The sequence below is a fragment of the Rattus norvegicus genome, chromosome X (genome assembly GCF_036323735.1).
Source record: "Rattus norvegicus strain BN/NHsdMcwi chromosome X, GRCr8, whole genome shotgun sequence".
Classification (NCBI taxonomy): Eukaryota; Metazoa; Chordata; class Mammalia; order Rodentia; family Muridae; genus Rattus; species Rattus norvegicus.
The window spans coordinates 112,103,953-112,122,652 of record NC_086039.1 but is presented as its reverse complement, the minus strand read 5'-3'; the positions used below and the strand labels follow the sequence as shown (position 1 = coordinate 112,122,652).

The following is an 18,700-nucleotide window of genomic DNA, read 5'->3' as shown; positions in this document are numbered from 1 at the left end:
ATTGAGGGGCCATAAAGAGAGTGGAGCATAGAGGGACTGTGAGGTCTGAACTTGAGATGTGTACTTCTTAAGAAAGCTTTTTCCATTTCTCTGTAGGTTTTCCTTGGCAAGATTCATAAGCATAAAGGAAAGCTGGCAGACAGAAGTGGCCTCATTGCTAAAGGGAAAACGATTGACTCTGGACTCTGATAAGAATAATTTTTTTCTTTACAATTATTCTCACTAAAACTTAGTTCTCAATAAGACAGTTAGGTCAGAAGTTTCTCCTGTTTGTCCTGTAGTCAGATGCATAACAAAATAAGTAAGTCAGAAAGGTCCTAGCCATAGCGCTGTCACAGTTTATAAGGAAAACTGTGGCTCAAAAATGTAGTACCTATTTCTAAGCTTTCTTATGAAATGTATAAATCTATGTTCAAGAAAATGAGTGTACTGAGGTTCAAAAGAGACACCAGAGAACAGTCACTTTGACTAATGCATGACTGTCAGATTTTAAAAGTCTAATGTAATCTCTCTCACAGTTCATGTCATATATACAAAACAAAGGAAGAAATGTAGTGATTATCTGAATCACTGAACTTCATTTTCCTGGTGATTCTTTTATCTCTTCCTTCTGTCTGATACATGAGTAGCTGCGTTATGCAAAACCAAAGTGGCTAATGGGCAAAAGTGCAAGCCTTAAAGGCATACAGATGTAAGGTCAAACTCTGGCTCTACCACCACTCATTATTCTGGTGACTTGGTCACTTAAGCTTTTTAAAATTTATATTCAGCGTCCTGTAAAATGTAGACATTAAAATCTACATAAGTGACTGTAGAGAAAATAATATATGGAAAGTGGCCACTCACAAAATGCTCGTCATGTAAGAACTATTATGGCTGCGATTACAGCAAATCATGGGCACTAAGGCTAGAAGCATATTTAATCAGAGTAAAGCAAAGTCAGTTTGCTAAATTGTAGCAATTCCAGTTCTGAGTGCTGACAGCTGAACTTCAACCTTGGCTGCCCCAAACATCTCAACTTCAGAAGATGATGGTGCAACATCTGAAGTATTTTGAATGCAATAGACACAAAGTAATTATTCAGGCCAAGTCACAATTTTGCTGTGAAAGGGAAGGGAGGTGGTTTCACATCCTCTGATTCCTAGCCAGCATTCCTAGCCTCGATCATCTAGATGACAGTTGTCCTATATCAATTGAGAAACTAAAACCTGTCTTCAGCTAGCTCCTTGGTGCCAAAATGGCCCCATCGCCATGTGTACAGTGCCTCCTTGTGGCCAGCAAATGAATTTTTCTCTTTTCCTTTGCTCTGTTAGCTAAAAAATAATGTAAAAAGTGACAGCCCCTTTATTGTCTTACTGTCTTATGCTAGTAAATCTTATCATAAAAAAAAGACAAACCGAGGAATAAGAGTCAAACTGGGAGCACTGATTACTAATATCTATCCATTCTGGGTGAATTTAATAAATACAATCCATAGAAACTTGATATTTTTCGGGTGAGAACTTATTCCATAATCTTGAGTCTTGTGTATTTTGTCAGATTGGAAACAGCAGAAGTATGCATGCACCAATGACACCTTGGAAGTGACTTCTGCTCCTGCATCCCTCCTCCCCCCTAGATAAGGGGAAGCTACTGTATCTGTGGCTGCACATTTTCTATTGCACTCTATTGAACTTTAAGATTAATTTTTTTAAACCAATGTCTGTCAATGGGGGACCTTTTGGTATAGTCATGACACACTTTAATCATGGAACTTTAATTCTTTTTAATATTGTAATCTTAAAACTTACTGCCTTAATAGATTTTGTCCTTTACTTCTTCATTGACCCTTTTGACCATTCTAAGTGAAAATGTTTCATGTCTGTCAGACTAGGACTATGAAGGACAGAGTAACCTCTCTCAGGAACAGAACGTCCTAAAAAATTATTTCATGACTTAAGGGATCATAGAGTCCGACAAGAAGACTGAAACATCCAAAGGATCCATTCTTCTTCTAGTCACTGTATGCGAACTCCTTTCTGATGGAAAAATACTTACTTAGCTTCTCTAGGATCTCCTCATCTGTCATCTTGGATTTTTTTCTTTGCCGATCTGTATTCCTGTACAAAGTACTGGAATTGGCATTCTCAGCAGAAGGTGGGGTGGCTTCTTTATTTGGTGCTGCTGGTGAAGCAATTGACTCAACCACAGAACGAGTATAGATCTGAAAGACAAACACATCCGCCACAATTCCACAATGAATACAGGGTAAGGAAGAGTATGGCAAGAAGGGACTGTCACTTCACTGTTGGTAAAGAATGTTAAGGAGCATCACAAAGACTAAAAGAAGACCCTCTCCATGACCTTGCTAATTCTGATCTTGCTGCTCTTCCCTTAGGAATTCTTCCTATCGGGTTCTCATGGACTTATTTCCTCATTTCCACCTCTGTAGTTTTACAAACTTCAAGTTCCATGTGGAGTTATTTTTTTTTCTGTATTATTATTAGCAAGTCATCGAACTTGATAATCTTGTATCTTCAAATCATGACTTCAAAACCAAACCAGGCTCATTTAGTTTTTTTTTTTTTGATTGTGTAGTATATACATATAAAACAACAATTATAGAAAAGGTCGTGAATTTCAGAGAGATAGTTGGGGGAGCCATGGGAGGGGTTGGAGGGGCAAGAGGAAAGGGTGGAAGATGTAAATGTAGTACTTATTTATGAAACAAAAATTCTATATTGATATATTGATTTTAGGCTCATATTACTATTAAAATTATTCATTTTTTATTTTAATTCATGTGTGTGTATATGTATGTGCAAATGTTTATGTGTCTGCTGTGGACAGGTGCCGGTGGGACCAAAACGTATGTGAGATCCCCTAGACCTGGAGTTACAGGTGAGCTGCCAACACAGCTTCTGTGAACTAGGGTTCTCCAGAAGTTCCGTGAGTACTTATGACTACTGAGCCATTTCTACAGCCCCTAGGCTTATATCCTCTGGGAGCACAAGAGACACCCAATTAGTTGCTCAATATTATTCTAAAATTGCATTCTAAATGGAACCTTTGTGTGTGTATATGTGTGCATGTTTGTGTGCATTTGCACGTGCACACACATGCATGCATGTACATGTGTAGCACGCACATGTGAACGCTAGTTAATGTCACTCAATTGCTCTCTTCCTCATTTTCAGGGACAGGATCTCTCATTAACCTGAAGATGGCTAGACTGACTTGCAAGCAAGCCCTAGGGATCCTCTTGTCTGTACGTATCAAGCACTGGGATTTGAAGCAGGCACTGTTGGAACCAAAAGATAAAAGTCGTGTCCTCATGCTTGTGCAAGAAGCACTTTATCAACCCAGACCTCTCACTAACCACAAAATGCCATATTGCTTTGTTTCTTTAGCCTTGTTTTGAGTCACGGTCTTACTATGTAACACAGGCTGGCCTGGAACTTTGGATCCTATCCCTTCAGCCTCTTAAATAATGGGATTAAAGAAAGCATGTGTTACAAAACCTGTTCTAAAGGCATCTTTTGAGTCATTTATAAACACCCACTGCTTTTTTTCTTGCTTCACTAGGATGCTACTAACAATGTGAATAGATTAATGTTTAGAGCTATTCAAAATGTGTAAGGGTATACTTTAGGTTTGGAACATATATCCAATATTGACATATTCTGTTCATTTTCTAACCTGATAGGTCTACTGTTTGTTTGTTTGTTTATTTATTTAAGTACTCATTTATTCTTATATCTATCATCTATCTATCTGTTCAAAATGTTTGTTAAGAACTCATTGTATGTACTCATTGTCTGTGGTACCATGTTAAATAAGGGACTTTTCACACAAGTATACATTTTGTATAGAACATATGTCCTCCCGTCCTCCCACATCTGCTCTTCCCTTCTGCAACTCTTTTCCTTCCCATTCATTATTCTAGTTTGTCGCCCTAGAGCAGTGGTTCTCGACATTCCTAATGCAGCACCACTTTAGTACGGTTCTTCATGTTGTGATGACACCTCCAACCATAAAATTAGTCTCATTGCTACTTCATAACTTCAATTTTGTTACCGATATGATTCATAATGAAAATATCTGATATGCATGGTATCTGATATATGACACTTGTAGCAACCCACAGGTTGAGAACCACTGCCATAGATAGTTTCACTTTCACTTTGAGAATATTATTATTATATGTGCATCTATGACTATATATTTATATCTATTTATGCATTGTAATATATATATATGTATATATAACCAGAAAACCATAAATGAGAGAAAACATACCACCATACTCATCTTTCTGACTTACTGATTTTGTATGCTCTGGTCTTGGTGCAATGACAGGCGGGGGCTCATTATCATCTTCTTCCTCTTCCTCTTCTTCATCCTCTTCTTCAGATACAGGAGGAGCCAAAGGAGGTTCTGAAGCTGTTTTGGTATTCTTCGAAGAACAAATGTTTAAAGACAAGGTATTAACGTTTCTATTTTTCTTCAGAAACAAGAAAACAGAGATGAAATACTTAAATGGGTAGAAATAGGAAAAAAACATTTTTTCTCAAATGAGCACAGTGATCTACATTCAGTAGCCAAGAGCAGGGTACATAAAGAGACAAATTAATTTCATGATAAAATGGACCACAAAATCTACATTATTGTCTTTGTTTTTATTTTAAATTAATGACTACATTAAAAATCAAATTAACTTACATTAATACTTTGAATATGTATTAAGTAGATTAATAATTTCCTGAATTTTGTTTGTCATGTTTTTTTTTTTTTTTGGTTCTTTTTTTCGGAGCTGGGGACCGAACCCAGGGCCTTGCGCTTCCTAGGCAAGCGCTCTACCACTGAGCTAAATCCCCAACCCCCCTGTTTGTCATGTTTTAAAGGCCAACTTTCTGATAGCATAAGGAGCATGATCATAACGCTAGCTATAGTTATGCAAATACTAAGAGCTAAAAAGCTAAGAAATGCTTCTTTCCTTGTTAAGCCTCCTAGAAAACAACACTCAGTAATAGACACTAAGATCCAAGGAACATGTTCTTATATCAGTAATTGCTTAATATAACCAATAAAGAGGATACTGGTAATTTTCAATATATGGTAGTAACACCTAATAATATCTATCACCACAGTACCTAGTGTTCACTTTTTATTTCAAGTTAACATAGTGGGGAAATGTTGGCAAGTTTGTGAATTCGGCATGAGTTAAGGTGTGGTTCTCAAAGGGCTGTTACTAGGTCTTCAGTAGCAGGAGTATCCAGAGGCTTGTTTAAAATGCAAATTCTCAGGGTCCACCCAGATCTATCAACCAGAAACTCAGGCACTTGGAAGTGTATTATAACAAGTCTCATAGGTAAACTTGACACAGATTCACATAAACTATGGTATAGGTTTGGTACAGACAGATATTAGACACATGGATACTGAATCACACACACACACACACACACACACACACACACACACAAACATGGTTGTCTGAATTGATTTATGTTATAATAGTATTGTACATCTCAGATTTTGTAAACTTGATATGAAAATGTAAATTATTTTACTAATGCATTAATGATTTTACATTGATGTAATAAATGTAGCATTTAATTTTTTATATGCTGAGTGATGTATGAGTGTTGTATGATATATGGATGTATGCACATGTGTGTGCAGGTGAGCATGCCTCTGTGTGTGTGTGTGTGTGTGTGTGTGTGTGTGTGTGTGTCTGTGTGTATACGCCAGAGGTCCAAGGTGAGTATCTTCCTATATCTCTCTGTTGTGTAGCAATATCCTTTGAGATAAACTTCTATCTTTCAAAGTTTTGTTAAGACACAGGAAGTTCCAATGGGAGAAACATACCTTCTTTCTGAAAAACTTCTTAAGCTCAGGAAATAAAGGTTTTAGGAAATCCCTGAAACGAAGCAGATACACTAGGCTCCTCCTCCCTTGAGTTTATGTAAACAGAACTGCTGAGAGTCACTCTCAAAGCAGCTGAGCTACCGGGAAGTAGCAGTGATCACTCAAACTGTGTAGAAGGTTTAACAAAACCAGGCAAAGTGCCTGTACAGACTGAGATCAACTAAGCCACATGGAATGGATGCTCTACAATCTGTTGAGCTGCCTGCAGGCTGTGCGGTGGACTCCAAGTTTCCAGCTTTCCTGAGCTGTCACCAATGACAGGGTGGGCTTTGATGATGCAGCTGTCTTTGAGTCATTTCTAAACCTGTAACAAATCCTTCACCCATGTTCCTGTAAGTAACCTTAACAAAACTCATTGGTTCACAGAGGTAAACTTTGGTATATTTCTACTTTGTTCTCTCATTTCTTCCCTATTTGGAGTAAGCAAACATTTATTTTCTCAGGGATAGTGTCACATAACACTCTCTCTAGCTTATTCTTTGAGACAGAGTCTTTTAACTGAACCCAGATAGAGCTTGCAGCTAGACAGACCCCAGGATCTAACTGCCTCCACCTTTCAGCACTACTGTAATAATAGTAGACATGTGCACACTGCTCCTGAAATTTACATAGGTGTTGGAGAACAGAATTCAGGTCTCCATGCTTGCACAGAAAACACATTACTTAGTGAGCTAAGCCCTGGTAATATTTTTAATTTTGAGAATTTTTTAATAAACAATTTCATCTTATAGAGGGCAAATATGCAAATTTTACAAAGAACTCAAGAAATTGAACACCAACAATCAAAGCCCAATTAAAAAATGGGATAGAAAGCTAAAAAGAATTCTCAACAGAGGACTCTCCAATGGCTGGGAAGGACTTAAAGAAATGCTCAAAGTCTGTAGTCATCAGGGAAATGGAAATCAAAAATCTCAGATCCCCTCTTACAATGGTCAAAATGACTCAGATCAAAAACTCAAGAGACAGCACACGCTGGCAAGAGTGTGGAGCAAAGGGAATACTTCTTCATTGTTGGTGGGAGTGCAGATTTGTACAACTACTGTGGAAATCAATTTGGCATTTTCTTAGAAAGCTGGAAATAGTTCTACCTCAAGACCCAGCTATACCACTCCTGGGCATAAACCCAAAAGATGCTCAAACATCCCACAAAGACACTTGTTTAACTATGCTCATAGCAGCTTTATTCATAATAGCCAGAAACTGGAAACAACCTAAATGTCCCTCAACTGAAGAAAGGATAAAAACCAAGTGGTTCATCTCCACAATGAAATACTATGCAGCCATTAAAAACCAGTGCAGGGGAATAAGGGGGGGCAGTAAGGGGGATGTATGGCGAGAATACCCATATGGGGGAGGGGAGAGGAGGGGATGGAGGATTATGGACAGGAAACCGGGAAGGGAAATAACATTTGAAATGTAAGTAAAGAAATATATCTAATAAAAAATTTTTAAAAAAGCAAGACATCATGAAAATTTTCAGACAAATGGATAGAACTTGAGAATATCATCCTGAGTAAGGTAACCCAGTCCCAAAAGGACATGCGTGGTATGTGCTCACTTGTAAGCGGATATTAGCCATAAAATACAGGTACCATAGACCCAAAAAGGTAAACAAGAAAGAAGGCCCAAGTGAGAAATTTTAAATCTCACTTAGAAGGGAGAATAAAAGAGTCATAAACACAGATGGAGGGAGGGATCTGGCTGGGAGATGGGGATGGAGAGGGGAATGGGGGGTTCAGGATCAAGTATAGGGAAGGTCAGAAGAGATGGCTAGATGGCCATGAAAATGAATGGAAATCTGCAACTGACAGGGGTAAGGAGGTGGGGGCATCTCCTAGAAGATGCAAACACCTGAAATAAGGCAGGTTCCCAAGAATCAATGGAGGTGACCTAAGCTGTGACTTACGACATTGGGGCTATGAAACCTGAAGAGGTCACTTCCTGTAGCCAACAAGAACTCCAGTGAATCGGTAGACATTAACGCATCCACAAAACTTTCAACCCAAACTTTATCCTGTCTACAAGAAATGCAGGCATGGGAGAGGGAGCAGAGACATATGATATATTTTGATCATAATCCTTTCCCTCCCTCAATTCCCCCCAGCTTTTCTCCTTGCTCCCTACCCATCCAACTTCATGTACTTTATATCTCTTAAAAGAAAAAAAGCTACAGAAACTCAGTCACGGATTCCAATTTGTGTTGCCACTTCTGTGTATGGGACTTGCCTTGGAGTGTGGTTGATACAACCAGTGTCACTTATTCAGGAAAAGGATTGTTCCCTCTCTGGGCAGTTATCAGTTGCAAATAGCTTCTCTGCTAGAGATGGGGATTTGTGCCTATTTCTTTTCCTTCATGTTGGAATTGTATCTGGCTTGTATAAAATATATCGTTGAATTAATTTTAGCATTTATTTTTTAATTTTAAAATGTGGTTACTAAAATATTTCAATTATACATGTTTATATTGTATTTTTTAAAGATTTATTATATATATATATATATATATATATATATATATATATATATATATATATATATATATATGAGTACACTGTAGCTGTCTTCAGACACACCAGATCCTATTATGGATGGTTGTGAGTCACCATGAGGTTGCTGGGAATTGAACTCAGGACCTCTGGAAGAGAAGTCGATGCTTTTAACCACTGAACCACCTCTCCAGCCCCTATATTTCTGTTGAAGAGTGTTACTATGGGTATTTTTAATTTTGCTTTCTCTTTGCATATTGTTTTCCTGTTTATGCTACTAGTTTTGCTCCCCAAGGTGATCCTAAAATGAATTTTCATTTCTTGAGGTCAGGACTCTTGAGGCATCCTATTAAAAAAAACTATTACACAGAAGAACTTACATCTGTTCTGGAACATCAATATGGAAACTTTATAATCTTGTTAATATCTACAATGTACTAATATGGTATAATTATGTATTGGATATGAGCCTGCACAAATGATCTATTTTGAGTAAAATACTGTAGAATTTTTACAAAGTATTAGACTGAAATACATGTTCACTTGATGATTTTATTTATGCATACATATTTATTCCTTTCAAATTAAAATTTAATTGTATGAAGACTGGCCTACAAAGTAATGGGGTTCCCTATGACATTTTCACGCATACTTCACTTTGGTTGGTTCTCCATCCGCCTGATACCCCTGTTTTCACTGTACCCCAAATTTCAGTATTGTTTCCTTTCATTTTCATACCACACATGTTTTATTTCTCTCCAGTTTCCTTACTTAATGCCCCTTTTTCTATCTCATGTGTCCCTTTCAAGTTTCTTGGGTTAAGCTCATAACTCCTTATAAATACTCATATTTAATAATTAGAAACTAGGATCCACATATGAGAAAGAACATGCGGTTTTGTCTTTCTGCACCTGGGTTACCTCCCTTAACAGAATATTTTCTATTTCCACTCCTGAAAATTTCATAATATCATTTTCCTTGCAGCTCAATAGAATTCCACTAAAACACTAACTTTTCAGGGACTGACTAGTCCAGAGATAAACTGATGTTGGGTTATTGTCATTTGCTTTGATAGTATGCTACAGAAAGTTTTCCTCTGTTTCATGCCTGCTTAGCAACAACACACCAAATCTTGGAGTTAGAGAGACCATTCCGTTGGTAAAGTGCTTGCCATATTGGCACAGGGACCTAATTTTGACGCCCCCAGTAATCACATCAAATGCTGGACATGACAGCATACACTTGCAATCCAAGCACTGGGGAAGAAGAGGTTTGTGGACCTGTTCAGGTCAGTAGCTAGCCAGCCTAGCCTAGTCTGCAGCCTAGGTCCTAATAAGAGACACCATCTCAAAGGTAAGGTATTCTCCTGAAGAACACATCTGAAATTGTATTATAGTTTCCACGCAGGCTCCTTCTCTCTCTCCCTCTCTCTCTTACACACATACCACTCACCAGTGTCCCAATACACAATGGAAAACTACTGTGCTGTTTAAAAAATAAAATCATGAAATTCACAGGGAAATGGATGGAACTAGAAGGAAAAAATCATCCTAAGTGAGGTGACTCAGACTCATAAAAAACCTATGGCATGATTTTGCTTATATGTGGATGTATATGTAGCTGTTAGGTCATTGATAAGCAAGGTACGACCTGTAAAACCACAGAGGTTAGGCAGAGAGAAGGTAAGGGACTAGGGAGAAGATCTCCCTAGGAAGGGGTAATAGAATACACAGACATGGATGGAGAGTGTGTGTGTGTGTGTGAGTGTGTGTAGTGATAATATCAAACAAGGATAGGGAGGGTGAGGGAGTAAAGGGGACAATATTTGGAGGAGCACATCAAACTAAGAGTCATATAAGGAGTTGTATGGAAACCCACTACAGTAGAAGCTTCCTAAAATATATGCATATATAACGGGTATCTAAATGTAATTGCTAAATATTGGAAAAGATGAGCTTCAATTGGACAGCTCTTGTTACCTCATAAAACCACCAGTTCTAGAAATGGATGACATCTAACCAAGTTGCTGTCCAAAAGAGTCCCATGGAAAGCCCCAAACAACATAGGCTATCTCTCTCGACAAGACTGTTGGTTGCTCTCCACAAATTGATCATAAGGCTCCGTGGCTGAAAATAACACCTGCACAATTCATCGAACATAGAGAAGTCATGCGGGTGCCTAGCCAGAACCATGATGCCTACTGACATGCGTTTGTGTTACTAGAAAGTACTCTATAAACTACCAAAGGAGATAAGTAGATACTAATCCAGCTACAAACTATTCACTATATAATGGTGACCTGCTTGCAAGGTGTGCTGGTGTAATACCACAAAGCTCATAGGAGTAATCAACCATTGGATTTAGTATCTACTCCATGAAATGGAACCCATTCACGATACTGCTTGAATGCCAGTAACATGGGACTGAATCGTCCACAGACTTAAACAAAAACAAAATGCTAGTGTTCTGCCAAATGAATGCAGGGGTAGAAGGACTCCTAATCACATTCTGCTACACTCATTGATCAGTATCTTGCTCAACCATCATCAGAGGAGATACTTCCTGAGGTAGATGGGAACGAATGCAGAGACTCACAGATGGACACTGAGCAGAGTGAGAGGCCTTGGAATGAGAGGCCTAAATGAGAGGCCTCCATTTACCTCAACCCCCACCTCCTATGGCTCAGGGAACTCCAAAGAGGAGGAGGCAGAAAGATTATAAGAGCCAGTGGAGATGGTGGACATCGTGAAAACAAGGGCTTCTAAAAACAGCAGGACTCGCACACAAGAGACTGTGGCAACACATACAGGGCCTGTATAGATTCAACTAGGTTCCAGTGCTGAGAGGGGAAGTGTAGATGAGCAGCCATCCTTAACCCAGAAGCTATCTCCGATTGACAACCACTTGTGCAGCAAAAATTATTTTTCTTCATCCTAGTCTCACTGGGTATAAAAAGCACTCTTAAGGGCAGGTCCTATGTCCAGTAGTATATGGCAAACACAAAACCAACTCAAGTGGTATTTTTGGAGGTTCTTTGTATGATAAGACTTTTCAAGGAACTTTTTTTTTAACCTTACAGGTCTTTGGCGTATATATTACAGTTTTCATTTTGTGTTTGCAGGGAATGCCTTTGTGTGCAAACATGTATGTCTCTGCATCTATGTTTCTAGTTCTTTTTCTTCTGCTCTTCTGTTTTTATTTGTTTCTTTGATTGTTCATTTTGTTTTATTCTGGTCTATTTGCATTTTATCTTATTTTTATTTTTAGATTCATGCTTGTTTTCTAGTGAGAGAAAGAGAAAGAAAGGGTGTAGATTTGGATGGGAGAGGAGGCAAGGAAGACCTAGGGGAGAAGAAATGATAATCAGAGTATATTATATGAAAAACTCGTTTTCAATAAAAGAAAAAAGAAGACTAAAAATGTTGCAGATTTGAGAGTTCTACTCTAGACTCCTATTGGAAATACAACCCTGGAAACTGCATGGTGTCAGAATTTTTAGGCAACTCTGATGCACAATCAAACAAAAGAGCTACTGATTTAGACAAGAAGAACCAGTATTACAAATACAAATGGAGAAATCTGTAAATTACATACCCAGGTTCTTGAGGCATTAACTTTGGCATACTGTTAGTATTTCCTTTTACCTTCTACTTGGATAGAAGCTTCAAATTATAAAGGTATAATTTCATTATGAACAGTATAATCAAAACAAAATATTGAAGTCAAAAATTGGCTGGAAATTAAAGGCAAGGTTCCATAGATGGAAATACATCTATGTTATAAAGAAAAGGTGCTATTTAGTGTTAGAGAGATGACATTTTTGGTAAAATGCTTGCTTTGAAAGAATAAGGATCTGAGGCCCAATTCCCAGAACCATTAAAAAATGTTTAACATGATAGTATAGGCCTGGAAACCCAGAACTAGGGAATCAGAAAAAGGTAGACCCCTGAAAGTCACTATCCAGCCAATCTAGCGGAAATGAACAGCTATAGATTCAGTTAAATACTCTGCTTCAAAAAGTAAAATGGATCTTGGGTCATTATATTTGCCTGGCATGGATCTCTTAACCCTACACATGTGTACATGCATATGTGCACATGCTCACAACCATATACCATATACAATCACATAAACAAAGGTGAGCAGTAAGGAGCATAAGACTATAGGATATGTCACCAGATCCTATATTCAATACACAGCCAGAATTTTAAAACATAGAGAATACAACAGTGCTTGTATTTTATTTTCCACTCAGGATACTAAAAGGTGCCAAACCTTTTGATAAATTGAGTCTGTATATAGAGTGTTCAGTTCCAGTTCAATAACTCAGATCCTTTTTGACATCTAAGTGCATACAGAATGTACACTGTGAAGTATACTCTTTATATTAAGTAACTGAGCGTCACTGGAGTGAATCTCATTGAACTTAAGGGTCCAATTCAGTTCATTCAATCAACAGAAACCTCATCTTAAGCACACAGCTTTTTAAATCAATTATTGCTACTTGACTTTATCAGCCTTTAAAAGTGTTTTGCTTGCATGTATGCCTGCATTGTACTGTGTGTGGTGAGTGGATGATGTCCTGAGTGAATTGTATTATTGACATAGGCATGGCCATGGCAAGAACCCCCAATGCCTCAAATCCACAAGAAGGGCAAGGCCTTCTCCTGGTGAAAGTATGGAGGTTGACAGCGCATGCGGGAAGTTATCAATGAAAGCATCCTCCCCATGGATAACTGTATTCTGAGACTGGTCCCCTACAGTGACCTCCTACCGAGATTAGCTAGCCTGTCTCCTTGTTCAGCTGTTTATCCTAAACTGCCTCCTAATTCAACTGCATATAATACACAGGGTGGGTTTCCAGGCTACAGATTCATCTCTATCACAGCACACAGTCTACTGGACCCAGCTTTTGTGAACCTCTTTCTCATTTCTTCATTCCTCATTGCCACAATCAAGTTAGTTCCAAAGCCATGGCTGCAGAGGCCAGAAGAGGATATCAGGTTATCAGACTCTGTGGCATTAGAGTTACAGATGGTTGTAAGCTACCATGTGTGTACTGGGAATCAAACCCAGATCATCAGGAAGAGCAGCTAGTGCTCTTAACCACTGAGACATCTCATCAGCCTACTACACATGGGTTTGAATAGGAACATTATTTGTAATATGTAAGAACTAGACAAAGTCTGAAAAGCCTTGAGTCAGTGAATGGTCAAACAGTGATACATTCCTATCTTAGAATACTGGATTAATACAAGTTGTAAATGATTGACACCTAGGAAAAGGGAGGCTCTCAGGAGTCTATAGGGGTGACCCAAGCTGAGACTAATTAGCAGCTGAGGATATGGGGACTGAAGTGGCCACCTTTTGTAACCAAGTAATACTTCCAGTGGAAGAAGGGGAACACCAAACCACCCACAAAACCTTCAACCCAAAATTTGTCCTGCCTACAAGATGAACAGGGTAAAGACAGAGCAGAGATTGAAGGAGAGTCAACCAATCACTGGCCCAACTTGAGACTCACCCCATAGAAAAGAGCTAACTCCTGACACTATTAATGACACTGCCATGCTTGCAAACGGAGCCTGGCATAACTGTCTCCTGAGAGGCTTCACCCAGCAGCTGATGGAAACAGACGTAGAGACCCACAGCCAAACATCAAGAGGAGGTCATTGCATTTTGTGGAAGGGTTGGGGGAAGAATTAGGGTCAGAGGGGTCAAAGATACTACAAGACCTACAGAGTCAACTAACCTGGGTCCATGAGGGCTCACAAAGACTGAACCACCAACCAAAAAGCATTCAGCGGCTAGATCTAGGCACCCTACACATCACATTTGTAACAAATGTGCGGGTTGGCCTTCATGTGGGTCCCCTAACAATTAGAGTGAGGACTGTCTGTGACTCTGTTGCCTGCCCCTGGACCCACTTCCCCTAGCTAGGCAACCTTTCTTGGCCTCAATGGGAGAGGGTGCACTTAGATGTGAACCTGCTGCGACTTGATGTGCCAGGGAAGTTTGGTACCCATCGGGGTGGTCTCTTCTTCTGAGGAGAAGGCAAGGGCATAATGGAAGAAAAGGTTTGTGAGGGTGGGGCTGGAGGAGAGGAGGGGCGGGGCTGCAATCAGGATTATAGTAAATAAATAAATTAATGAAAAATAAAACAAAACAAACCCAAACACCAGATTAGTGACTAATAGGGGCTATGTTGAGAATTGATTATTGTGGGAAGCATAGTATTAAGAGTATAGGAGCATTAGATGTCTTATAAACCTTGATTTTCTAATGTTTGACAGAAGTGGCCTTGACTGTAAGTTTTCAGGAGCATTTACTATTTTGTTGCCAATCTGAGTAAACCAGAAATAATTTTCTCGTTAAGGAGGAATCTCATGTAGATGATGGTGATGACTTTCCTAAGGCACTGCTAAAAGAGCTCCAGAGATATCTCATCTTTATTTCTCCTTCGAAAACAGGAAATTGTTAAACTTAGAGGTTGGCAAGGTCCCTTGTAACATGAGCACCCTGTCACTATTATGATGTGTTTACATATGACTGCCCAATATGGGAATATCACTGAGAAAACTAGATACTTAGGCTATCTTTTTCAAAAATGGGTTGTGTTAAATAGTGTATACTTTGAATATGAAAATTATAGTGCCTTTGAATTTTTAGCTGTAAGAACAATGATGCTGTAGTATTTCCACTAATATTACAATATAGACAAATATTTTTCTATAAAATATTTTTGTTAAATCTGTGAATTCTATGTAACTTGTTATAATTTATAATCAACATCTCTATCTATCTACCTCTCTACCTATCTATCTATCCATCTGTCTGTCCATCCATCTATCTATCTATCTATCTATCTATCTATCTATCTATCTATCTATCTATCTATCTTGCTTTTGAGACAGAGTTTCTCTGTATAATAGTCCTGGTTGTGCTAGAACTCACTTTGAAGAGCAGGCTGGCCTTGAACTCACAGAGATCTGCCTTCTTCTGCCTCCAGAGTGCTGGGATTAAAGGCATGTGCTACTACACCCGTTACAAATGTTATATATTTTTAGACTTGAAAACTGTAGATATAGTAACAGTGGTGTATAAATTGACAAAATACAAAGTACTTTTTATAATAGATAAAAGATATTTATAGGTATATATTAACTAGATATATTATATAAAATAGAAATTTATGTTTCTAAGTTATACTTTTTAAAACTGCTTTTAAAATTTATGTCTGAAAATTGGACATATGAAACCAAATATAAGTAATTGTATTTTTAGATCTTAGGTTACAATGATTGTGAGAAATAATTTTTGACTTACCGACTGATGTGCTGCTATATATCCATGGGCACTTTTATCTGAAAAGTCAGAATAAAGAAAGTCACCTTTGCTTCATAAATTCTACCTAAGAAACTGCTCATCACCAATTAGAAGGGAAATTCAGCAGTAAATTTATGACTAACGGCATGGTTTTGCTCTCTAAAGTAACTCATATTAGGTCCTAACCATATTTTCAGCAAGTCCCTTTACAAATTTTAATAAAGGCCTCATTTCATCTGGAATAGAGATATGGTATTTCCTCCTTTCTATGGTAAATGATTTGCTCTATAGAGCCAATCCAGATGACTTTTCTCAAAAAATAAAATTGATTAACTAAACAAACTATGTATATAAGAGTGAATGAAGTCACAATTTGGGATTAACACGGATATGTACACTCCAGCAAATGGGAGTCACAATTTGGGATTAACAATGCCCTTACCATCTTTACCAATAGGAGACACTGATAACTTTTTTTCCCCCAACTTGGGGACCTTGTGAAAATAACCTGATAAGCACAAAAGTTGTCTTTCATTGTCATGACACAGGTGAATTAATATATTTCTAGAGATCATTGTTCATCCTTCTACTCTTACTTTGTGATCATATTCAAGACCTCATGCTAAATGACTGACTACCTTCATACTCGTGAAGACATAGAACCGTGATTGCTGACCACTGCCTCACTGAACCATTTCCAGCTAAAAACAAAGCTTCTAGCCTTGATGTCCGATTCCCACCCCATCAGCAGGTTTACTTACACTGCTGCCATTTGCGGAAGCTACTGAAGCTGACTTCAATATGCAATAGCTACGAGGCTCTGAGAACTGGCACCGTCTCCTTTGATACCCTAGAATTTCCCTTACCTCCTGATGTAAAGCTCATGTATTTCTGGTTGTTGACTGTTTCTTTGGAGTCGTAAAACTTGAGAACATCCAGAACAGCCTGTGGGTTCTTCTTCTGTTCCAGTTTTGTAATGTTGGAGGTTTGGAGCAGTCGAGCCCATTGTTCAGGAATTCCCTGTGGACAACCAAAGGGAAAGAATGGCTGCTCAGAACATTCATCAGGAGCACGTGCATGTTCCAGTAAAGTTCGTCACCAAGAAGCCCATGCTACCTGTTGGATTACACTTGGGAAACTGAAGTTACAGTCTAGATTTAACGTTAGTAACTTAATAATGCAATCATTCTCTTCTCTAATCAAAACACATAGGTAAAACTAGGATCCAACTTAAAAAGGGTGGTGAGAGTATGATCGTGATAAAAACAAAAAGCACATGAAAATCACCTCCATATTGACTCTGCTCATCCATGAAATGATGTTTACGGCTTAGCTTAGTTTTTTTTCTGGTGACTCAGGGCAGACATAGCAAGACTTCTCTAAATTTGTGCACAGTACAGTATAGTGCAGATCAATGGTTTTTTTTTTTTTTCTTTCATGACTGGAGTGTCATAAGCTCTTTTTAGGTATCTTTGAAACATAATATTCAAATAAAAGGAAAGTCTGACCCTTGGTCTGTTTCAACTTTTTGTTTGCAAAATGTAATTTGGGGGCCCTAGGGCTTTATAATGAGGTCCAATTGGGAGGAGAAAAGCTACAATTGTGGAGGAGCAACAACCACTGAAACACTCAACAATAACATTTATGCTGCTTTGGATAGTTCTCTTGCAGCTTTCTCCAGGGCATGCCTTCCTCCTTTCCTCCCCCTCTCCCTCCCTCCCTACTTCATTGGCCACATAGAAGTTGGGGACCAAACCATATCAAAGCCTTGTGAGAATTTGTACTGAATAATATGAAGCACTTAGAGCAGAGAGGGGGGGAATATTAAGAAAAATAATCAAGGAAAATTATTCAAAATCCAGAGATATGAGCTTTACACCAAACATCTAGCATTCTTTCCTGCACTTTCAAGCTGAAGATGTCCCCGGTTTATAATTATCCAACCTCCAAGAGCATCTTGGAGAGAGAGAAAAGGACACACTGTTACTGAAGTGCATCCAGACACAATTTAGATGGCTTTGTCCCATGAAGTCTCGGCAAAACAATGTGTGACGTGGGCCTCCAGAGTTTGGGAATGACAACAAAAAAGAGTGAGATAAGCCAAGCAACGAGTCTACTGCACACACATGAACCTGCTACTGCAGTGTTATGACATCTCAAAGAAGCACTTTGATGCAAGCTTCTTTTGGGCCTGTGACGCACCTCTGGGAGCTTCCCTGGGCACATCTGTGAGCCATAGAGATCTGGCTGTAATGGACGTAAATAAAGAAAGAAAAGAAAGTTAAAACAGAATGTGGGACAACTTAGAAGGTGGGAAAAGATGAAACCAATGGGTCTGAATGGGGGGGTTCCCTTTTAAAGTGGGGCAGTTGTGGAAATAGGGGGGTGGTATTGACTAGACCAGGGACAGGACGGGATACAGATTTAAGAGAACAGAGAAAACAATAATGTTCCAAAGTTTGAATATATAATTCCACTTTGGACCAGATGGTTCCTCAATAAATAGGCAATAGTAAGAATTACCATTAAGCTATTGGGGAAGTTACTAAGAAGCAGCAACAAGAATTTGGAGGGATAAAGGATGGCATCATGAAAAGCTTCAATAATCACTTGTAAGTTGCTTTTATAACTGGGTCGTTATGGATAGCCAATGGGATAAACTTACAAATTTCAGTTTCCAATTCTGGTTATCTAATTTCCCATTTCATATTGGACTTACCTATGTGGTTAAAACTCAAAGGACGCCTATGTAACAATATTGAGCTTTATTCTTCTATATTTTGTAGCTAAAACTATGGGTGGCTTAGAGGAAATTATACTAAAGCCATCCTTACAAAGGCAGACACTATGCTTAGGTTTAGTATGCATTTATATTAGGGAAAGGGAAGACATTTCATTTCAAACCTTGCATGAATAATTTCCATTTAATGATATAGTTCCAAACCCCACTTCCCCCAAATAAGATCAGATATAATTTA

At 38.5% G+C, this 18,700-nt stretch overlaps 1 protein-coding gene across 17 annotated transcripts in view; it reads right to left on the bottom strand.

Moving 5' to 3' along the window:
- Positions 1–18,700, bottom strand: part of Pak3 (p21 (RAC1) activated kinase 3) — a 258,071-nt gene that overhangs the window by 48,385 nt on the left and 190,986 nt on the right. For 9 of the 17 annotated variants that reach the window (XM_017601940.3, XM_039099537.2, XM_063279843.1 and 6 more), the window contains 5 exons: positions 17,925–17,969; positions 16,589–16,742; positions 15,723–15,760; positions 4,304–4,435; positions 2,038–2,203 (listed from right to left, as the gene is read on the bottom strand). In XM_017601940.3, the coding sequence (XP_017457429.1) occupies positions 2,038–2,203; positions 4,304–4,435; positions 15,723–15,760; positions 16,589–16,742; positions 17,925–17,969 (535 nt within the window). The remainder of the gene's footprint in view (positions 1–2,037; positions 2,204–4,303; positions 4,436–15,722; positions 15,761–16,588; positions 16,743–17,924; positions 17,970–18,700) is intronic. The other 8 variants (XM_063279845.1, XM_063279849.1, XM_063279842.1 and 5 more) reach the window with 1 other exon arrangement.